At 46.8% G+C, this 9,416-nt stretch overlaps 1 protein-coding gene across 1 annotated transcript; it reads left to right on the forward strand.

The window, feature by feature from the left end:
- Positions 1 to 813: 813 nt before the first annotated feature.
- Positions 814 to 3,732, forward strand: LOC128097033 (protein FAM205A-2-like). Its single transcript, XM_052717230.1, has one exon. The coding sequence runs from the start codon at positions 814 to 816 to the stop codon at positions 3,730 to 3,732; it is 2,919 nt and encodes a 972-aa protein (XP_052573190.1).
- The last annotated feature ends 5,684 nt before the right edge of the window (positions 3,733 to 9,416 follow it).

The following is a 9,416-nucleotide window of genomic DNA, read 5'->3' on the forward strand; positions in this document are numbered from 1 at the left end:
CCATCATTAACGGCGGCCATTTTTCTCTTCCTAGCCAAAGCTGGCTCCCCAAGGAGGAGCATGTGCGGCAGCTCCTGTGTGTCGATCCCTGCTGCCACATCTGTGATGCTGCATCTCTAGAGATCCAGCAGCTGCTGCAGAGTGAGAGAACCCAGACCTCCCCTGCTTTGTCGGGACTGCCCCCGGGCTCTTCTTGCCTGGAGATGTTGCCCATATCCAGAGTATCTTTTGAGCAGAACGTGGAGCTTCGTCCCAGGGCACTCCAGACGTCTTCCACTAGCATCTGGGACTCCAATACTAGCACACCTGACAGAACACTTAACACAGTCGACCAGTGCAGTCGGTGTCCGACAATGCTGGCCTGATCACCTCCAGCTAGACCAGAAATTTCCTCTGGCAGACATGCCCATGATTTCAGAGACTATGACTTCTTCAAGGCTCAAGGAGCCTGTGGTTTTAATGATTGAGGAAAAACTAACACAAAACAAATCAAAGTTTGACCAGGAGAGCCAAGACCGCCATCACTTGAAGTCCTCTGTGTCTTTACTACCCCTGAACCCAAAGACCACTAACTTGACACATTCCATGTCCTTGCATATGAACTCAGTACTGCCTTCCCAGGTGCCATTACTCAGCCCTAAAGTCCAAAGGATTCTTGAACTACATGTAAAAAAATGGATACATTTCCAGAAGTGGGGCCTCCCAAGACGTGTGGAGGAGTCCCTGAGGCAGCTTATGCCAGACCGGACATTATTTTGTCAATCTAGAAAAAATATGCTCTCTTCCATTCTGAGCAGTGGTTCTGAGATCACTATGGACAGAACTGGGACCATTTCCTGCCAGACCAATAGATTGTATTTGACAGACCAGCCCACCCAGACCTGCTGGGTTTCTGAATGGTCTTTTATAAACCTGAAACAAAGAAAGCCCTGGCACCAAATCTGCACCTACTTGTCCTCTCATGAACTTGAACACGTAAGTGGCTTCTATCCATCCCGCAAGGCACAAGCTAATGACGCGGAGAGCAATCTTCAGAGTGACTATCATGGCCAATTATTCTGTGGCCTTCCATCTCTTCACAGTGAGTCCCTAGATGTTACTTCCTTGAGCTCTCAAGGTGTCTCCAAGAACATATCCAAGTCCTCTTCCACGGATCGTCAGCCCACAAGGGAGCTTTCACTCCCTTTCTTGCCCCAAACTCCGTGTAAGTCAGTCCCTTCGTCTTCCCCAGCCTCTCCAAATGCCAAGACTCCCCATGAGCATGAAAGAGTACAGATCAGTGTCCCGTTTCTGACTCTGGCTGAGTGTGAGGCATTGGAATGCCACCTCCTAGAGAGGCAGGTCAAGCTTCAGTGGGGCCTGCCAGCTGTCTTCCTGAGAAAACAGTACACCTGGAGCCACACGCTGTGTGAACCACACAGTAAAGCTAAAACTATAAAAACTTACTGGCCAAGGAAGCCCTTCTCATATCCCACCAGGGAATTCTCCTTCCCAGAGCATGTGCGCAGGCTGCTGGAATTCCACCTCCAGAAGCAGCTGATTCACCTTCGCTGGGGCCTGCCCCGGAGGATCCAGCGCTCCATTCACTCGCTGCTCTCCTCTACCGACCAACAGTCCCGGTCCCGCAGCAGCAGGGCGCTACCCAATGTGAGCATCCCACCGCCAGGCCACCCAGAGGCTGATGGGTCTGGTGACATGTTTGCACTTGCAGTGGACAAAGGGTCAATTTCCACGCCACGTTTGTTTTCCCAGACAAAGGCAATGTTGAAGAACCATATTGATTCCAAATGTGGACAGATTCAGCAGGGCAAGGTCCCGGCCCAAGTCTGGAGCTCTTGGGAACGCAAAATTCCTGGAACCCTGGCAGCAGTGCCTCCCTTCTCTTCGATTCCACAAGGCCAACACCTGGAACTACAAGCAGAAAGTAAAAGCAACCCTGACCTACATCACAAAGTTGTTCCTCTGGAACCAGGGGCCTTCGACCAGGAGAAGCAGGCTTCATCAGGTACTCTCGTTGAACACTGTAAGCGGCCCCACGCTCTGTCTAAGGAAATGATTAAGAAGCTGGAGACAACTTTACAGCATAAGTATCTGGCCTTCCTGTCAGGCCTGCCTGCCCTTTACTGTGTGGCTCTCTCGAGGCCCATATCTCCAACAGTCACTAGCCAACCTAGAATGACAGAGATGATGTCCAGGCCTGTCAAAAGCTCACCAGATCCTCGGACTCAACTGACCTCACTTGAAAGTCCATTTGAGCCTTGTACTCGAGATGACAAAGAGGCATCTGCGGACACTACAGGAGAGGTCCAGCCTGACGTGCAGATGGAAGGAAGGACAGAGAAGGTGCCTCTAGACAGCCGGACTCATGACAGTGCCCGCTCGTTAAACTCACATATCTTGGCGAAACTGAATTTCCACCTGAAAAAAAAGGTCCTAGCAATGCAATTTGGAATTTCTGAAAAGGAAAGGGAGTACAAAGAGCTAGCTCTAGCCAGCCCAGAGAGTGAATCCATACAGGAGTTTCTCAGGAGTCTAGGTATCCCAGAAGGCACCGAGCTCCAGAAACTGCCAGGCTCAGGTGACTCTCCTCCAGCCCCAGATGCAAACAGGGTCCACCTTAAAAAACAGTCAGCCACTGCAGGGCAGCCTGTGTGCCACAAGCCAAGCCAACCTAGTTCCAGAACAGTGCCCCATGGTTCTGCCCAGTGGGGCTCCAAGGCCTCAAAACTCAGGAATAAGATGGAGTCCCAAGTGTACTGTATTCAGATGGAGACCAGTGGGGATGAGCCCAGCCTAGAGAAACCCTTTAGCACTGAGCCTCAAGGCAAGAGCAAGTCCTCAGCCCACGTCACCACGCTGACAGAAAAGAGTGAAGAGCCAGGGAAACCCAAGGCAGTGGGGGACCTTGGAGAGAGGGATGCAGATCTTGGGCTTTCCCCGACCAGGGAAAAAACACACCATGATGGAGATCAGGAGCCAGAAAAAGGGCCTCTGCACAGGACACCCCAAGGCTCCTCACAGCAGAGGCAGAGTTTTCATCTTGAGGATCCCTGTCTGCCCAGCCCCCAGGAGGCCCCTGACCTTGAGTTCCCAGAGCCACCTCCAAAAGTCTTCATGGAGAGAGAGCCTGAACATGATATGCAAGACAGTCAAGCCAAGGTAAATGTCAGCCCAAAGCCTGCAAAGGTTGCTAAAGTCCCCCAGCCTGTGGCCTCCCAGGCTTCCCGGGGCCTTCCTTTCCCTCACCCACCAACTCAGGGAAAGCCTTTTGGGGGCCAAACTTGGCAAGACCACATTTCACGGGGGCAGGTGATACCAACTTCTCCTCATGCTAGCCCCAGCCTTCCAGAGGCTGGCTTGAAAACTAAGATGAAATCCTTTTTTCACGCTATTAACCCCAAGATAAAAGGCAAAACACATGTGGAACCCATAGTCTCAACACCTGGAAAAGCGGCCAAAACCAGTAAAGAAAATGTTGACAAGGGTCTGCCTCAAGCCAAAAGCCCCACCAAGAAAACTAAGACGGAGAATGTCAGAGGGCCCAAGGCCCAGTCTGTGTCCTCTGAGAAGTCAGTGATCGCATCCTTCTTAACTGCTCCCCACATTTCAGACAGTAAGCTCCGGCCAGGCCCGCGACAGCTCTGCTCTGTCTCAGCACCAGGCCGACCCCGACATTGTCCTCGGCACTGTCCTCAATTGGCTTATGCCATTCAATACAGAAACCCACCCTAGGTCCCCAGGTCCCCTCGGAAATGTCGTTCTGCTAATGGAGACCACTGCGGGTGACGGCAGCCTCTAGGCCCCCCTCCTCTGTGTCCTTTAAAGAGCACTAGCATTGCCATTTTCTTTAGTGAACAGGTGGGGAGTGCACCCCCCAAAATATATTCTGTCTGTCTAGATGAGCTGTCGGTCTTCCTTGTCTCTGCTGTGCATTATTAAGGGAAGGGATGGAGGAAAGTGGAGTGTCTGCCCTCATCTCAGGAAGGAAATTTCAATTCACATTTCAGACAAGTCAGTTGTCCCCACCCTAGAACAAAGTCAAAGACTTGATCAGAAGGGAAGTGTCTGGTGTAACACACATTAAAGATATGTATATTTATATATATATATGTATATATATACCAAACTCTTTGCCTGCCTCATATCTCCAGCCAAAGATAAGGAGGTAAAGGAAAAATTCTGAGATGTTCTTGATTTAATTAAAAAGACCAAAGGCAGGGCTGGAGAGATGGCTCAGAGGTTAAGAGCACTGACTGCTCTTCCAAAGGTCCTGAGTTCAATTCCCAGCAACCACATGGTGGCTCACAACCATCTGTAATCGGATCTGGCGCCCTCTTCTGTATACACAATAAATAAATATATCTTTTAAAAAAAAAAAAAAAAAAAAAAAAAAGACCAAAGGCTGGAATGAAAAAGAAATAGGGAAATCAACTGGTTAGCAACTGCAGAGAAGCAACACAAAAGAATTTTCAGGTTTATGAACCTTTACTTAAATCCCATCACCACCAGTGTTACTGAGCCCTATTTATGCAAGAACAGTCCAAATGGTTAGCTCCAATCAACCCAGAAGAAACTAGTTGCCCAGTATAGTAGCACATGCCTTTAATCCCAGCACTTGGAAGGCAGAGACGGAAGGCGGATCTCTGTGAGTTTGAGGCCAGCCTGGTCTACACAGTGAGACCTGTCTCAAACAACACATTCACAGAGACGATCCTCCTTTCCCAAAACATTGTCTTTGTCCACGGTCTTCCCCTCTCATCTACAGACATCACAGGGCACAATTCTTTCCTCAAAGTTTATAAAAATGTCCTTAGCTCTGACAATGACTATGTCCCAACTGTCACCTACCCTAGCTGCCACTGAAAGCTATGAAAACTTGTCCCAGTAATCATGTCCTTCTAGCTAGTATCTAACGGCTCCATGAAATCTTCTGTTTCAGATATTCAGATTTCTAGTTTTGGATGAAATGATGCATTCATGATAGTTGCATCCATAGTCTAAATACAGCACCACGTTAGTGTCATTGATGCGTTAGAGTTCGGGGTTCTGACACAGGAGGAAGTACTCAGATGAAGAAGAGGTCTCCAGAAGTGTGACTTTGAGAAAGATCTTGTACTCAACAAATGTGTTAGCTCTGGGCCAGGTGCTTGCCTCTGTGTCGGGGGTCACACTAAACACAACAGTACGACACAGGCTGTGTCACAAGAGTCCCAGAACCCATGCAGTCGTCTTTTTACATATCCGAATTGCCTACTCAGCATCTCCACCTGGAATCCCATTGTTCACCCCCCCAACTCTGCGGGAATGAACTCACAAATCCAGGCCCCATCACTCCTCTAACGACTGCTCCTGTCAGTGTTTCTCATAGAAGTTTGATGGCAGCCCCATCTTTCCAGTAGTTCGGCCATAAACAATGGTGCCATCCTTGACTGTTTTCACCTAAGAGTCCACATCCGGCTCACCAGTCGATCCTGTGGTCTCTAACCATCGAAAATGCAGACTCGGGTCTATTGCCCTGTCGTCTGCTGCCATCATCAACACAGGAGTGTGCACAGAGATGATCATAGTACGATCAGGAGCATAAACCCAGAAAAGCTACTAACATAGTTTTAGTTTGGAGGCCATCAGCTTGGTATGTCCCTAAACTTAGCATTTTAGGAGGCTTGGGGCCATAAATACATTCTACATAAAAAGAATCTACTAACCATAAATACATTCTAAATAAAAGGAATCTAGTAACCAGTTGCATTGCAGATCAACAGGTCTCCAATAAACTAAGTTTTTACCTTTAACATGGAATTTAAAATCCCTGGCACAGCAGAATCTATAATTAGGTGATTTTTGTCTCTGATGGGTCTACATAGATCAGTTTTAAATACTGATCAGATTAGGAAAGAATAGTAATGATCATAGTAGATTTATTTGGTACACAGGTTCATCTCATACACACTGTGGCAAACAAGATGGTTAAAGGAAGCAGATAAGGACCGAGTTTCAGGGCTGGAGAGATGGCTCAGTGGTTAGGAGCACTGACTATAATTCCAGAGGACCCAGGTTCAAGTCCCAGCACCCATGTGGTGGCTAACCACCATCTGTAACTCCAGTTCTGGGGGATCTGATGCCCTTTTCTGACCTCCAGGAGCACCAGACATGCACATGGTGCACAGCCATACACACAGACAAAACATGCATACACATAAAATAATAGCTCTCAAAAAAAATTAAAAAGAAATCTCTTCTAATCCTCTAAGAAAAAAAGGGGGGGGGACGGCCAGATTTTAACCAGATAAAGCAAGATTTCGCAAATAATGTGTCTTTTTTCTGAATGGTACCAAAACAAACAGCAGTAATGCCAGGAGTTTTGATGATGGTTTTGTGTTTAAGCTCTAGACACCATGCACAGCACACATGAGACAGCACTCACTGATTTCCTTGCACGGTCCAACCTTATAACAGACTTTCATATGACATTTGGATGAAGCTCAGAACATCGCCTGTTAACCCTGCAGATGTATGTATATAACTAGATACTAGATAAGGGACATCAAATATAGTATAATAACCTAAAATAATAGGTGTTTATTTAACCGGAGCTGGAAAGTGATCATTTGAAACAAACATTCTTTTGAGACTTAATAAATAAAACAAGCATCATCTTTAGTGGCTCAGCAACTGAGATGGAGACACATTAATTTTAAAGACATCTTTATTTTTTTATCTTACCAGTAAGTTTTAATTAACATAATGTCAAAGATTTACCTAAATCATGTGAACCAAAAGGCATTTAAGGCTGATTTTTTTTAACTTAAAAAAAGTTTTTATGTGTATTTGTGTTTGCCTGCATATATGTATATGTACCATATGAGTGCCTGGTTCCCACAGAGGCTATAAGAGGATCCCCTGGAACTGGAGTCATAGACAGTTGTAAGCTGGGTGCTGGGGACTGAACCCAGGTCCTCTGGAAGAACAGCCAGTGCTCTAACCACTGAGCCGTCTCTCCAGCCCCCATTTAGGGCTTATTTAATTGTCTTAACTTACATGAACACTCACCAATCTATAACACAATCAGTACAACACAAATATACAAATACAGGCGCATATGTAGACATAACATACAAACACGCGTGTATACAGTCATTCATAAAATAGCTGACAAAAAGCCACAGGCTGGATCGCTTTCACTTAGATGCATCATTTTGTCCATGTTTCTTTCTATTTTTCTTCTTCCCTTCTCTCTCTCTCTCTCTCTCTCTCTCTCTCTCTCTCTCTCTCTCTCTCTCTTTCTCTCTCTCTCTGAGACAAGGGTTCACTGTGCAGCTCTGACTGTCTGTCCTGGAACTCACTGTGTAGATTAGGTTGGCCTCAAAATCAGAGTCTCCTGACTCTGTCTCCCAAGTGCTGGGATTAAAAGCATTAAACCACCACACCCAGCGGTTAAATCGGCACCTCTAAATGTATTAAGACTTAGTAGAAATCTACTCAGAGATAACTGAGCTTAATCTAAACATCATTAAGAAAGCCTTGGATAAAAACTCAGTGGAAAACAAAGGTCAGGGAAGTGTTGTATGACTTTGAATGGGAACTGTTCCCTGCTCTAAGAGCTAATAAGCTGGCAACGCCCTCTCAAATGGAAATATCCTTTACTGTGAATTTTTAAATGGCTACATACTTTAGAGACTTGTCCTGATAAATGTAAATGCTTGATGTAACTCATTTTCTTTTTTAAAATTTATTATTTTTATTTTATGAGCTCTGATTGGCATTTGGCCTGCGTGTATGTCTGTGTGAGGGTGTCATAGCCCCCTGTAACTGGAGTTACAGACAAGTGTGAGCTGCCATGTGGTGCTGGGAGTTGAACCCAGGTCCTCTGGAAGAGCAACCAATGTTCTTAACCCCTTGAGCCATCTCTCCAGCCCCATAACTCATTTTCTATCAGATTCATCCCTTCAAGGAGGAGGCCAAGAGACCTTCCATGCTTATCCTACTCAAGAATGCTTCCTTGAGTGTCCTGCAGCCTTCCTACCTGTTCTATCAGGTCAGAGCCAGGAGGAAATCCTACGGAATATGACAGCCTAGAAGGTCAGGTGTGGCAAATCGAAGTGACTTTCTCCAAAAAAGCATTTCTCCAGCCCAAGTATCAGCTGTGGGCCTGTACCTCACAGAGGCCCATGCATCAACACTCTTCTGTCCCCTTATTTCAGAGTGGGGCTAATGCGCCCTGGAATCCACGAACTGGTCCTCCTCAGTGCAAGAGGAAAAACAGGAAAGAAAACTCTCAGGTGAAAGAAAACACTAAGCTTAAGACAGGCTGTGTGGATAAACATGCTAACAGGATGTATAGACAGGCTGTGTGGATAAACATGCTAACAGGATGTATAGACAGGCTGTGTGGATAAACATGCTAACAGGATGTATAGACAGGCTGTGTGGATAAACATGCTAACAGGATGTATAGACAGGCTGTGTGGATAAACATGCTAACAGGATGTATAGGTTACCAACTCCTGGTTCTGGTGCCAGAAACAATCCAGGAGGGGCCTCATCTGATGCCAGAAAGATTCCAGAAAGGTCCTAGAGGAACACCAGTTCTCCACCAGAAGCCTCAGGTTTACAACTTAGGTTTCCTGCAACCTGCCTGGGGTGACCTCACAACAAAGGTATCTCTCAGCCTCCTGAAAGCAAGTCCCTACCATCGGGCAGACCCAACAGTCCACATTCTTCTCAGTGAATACCAGAAACAACAAAAGGCAACCCGAACGTTCTTTCAGTTGGTAGCTTTCTAGTCACAAGAAGTCACCCTCCAAGGGGAAAGGCAGTTATGTCCTACCCTGTTCCTCAAAGACAAGATTAGGTAAGGCGGCGTGAGGTACTCTCAGTGATTGAAACTGTGCTGCTAGGTAAGGCCACCCAGGGAGTGAGTGAAAATGGAGACATATTACAAGGACTGGGCCTCAGAACGCTCTTCCTCTAAGAAATTGAAGGGTTGGGGATTCAGTGCCACAGCGGAGTACTTGCCTAAGCTGCGAGAGGCCTTGTGTGTGGTCCCTAGAAGTGGGGTGGAACTACAAATCTGAGCACAGGGGAGAAACTCATAAGCAGAAGAGACTGAACCCTAGTGACCCATGACATAACGAAGCCAGACTGCGGCACACTGGAAGTGAAAAGACCAAGGGTTTTCAAGAACAGGGTGATGAAGTGTGTGAGAAGTGCCAATCTGCCACTTAAGATGCAGACATCCGCTTTAGCTGCCAAGAGATTATTTATGACCTTGAGAACAGCCTTGGGTGAGCGCAGCATGCAGACCAGATGGAATGGTTTGGGGGAGGGGAAGCGGAAGCCAGGTATGAAGGTTTATGCCTAAAGAGTCCAGTAAAAGTCCTGGGAAAGAAAGATGGTAAGTTCAGGAGAACATCCAC

The sequence above is a fragment of the Peromyscus californicus genome, unplaced genomic scaffold, assembly GCF_007827085.1.
Source record: "Peromyscus californicus insignis strain IS unplaced genomic scaffold, ASM782708v3 Scaffold_5__1_contigs__length_169319896, whole genome shotgun sequence".
NCBI classification, from domain to species: Eukaryota; Metazoa; Chordata; class Mammalia; order Rodentia; family Cricetidae; genus Peromyscus; species Peromyscus californicus.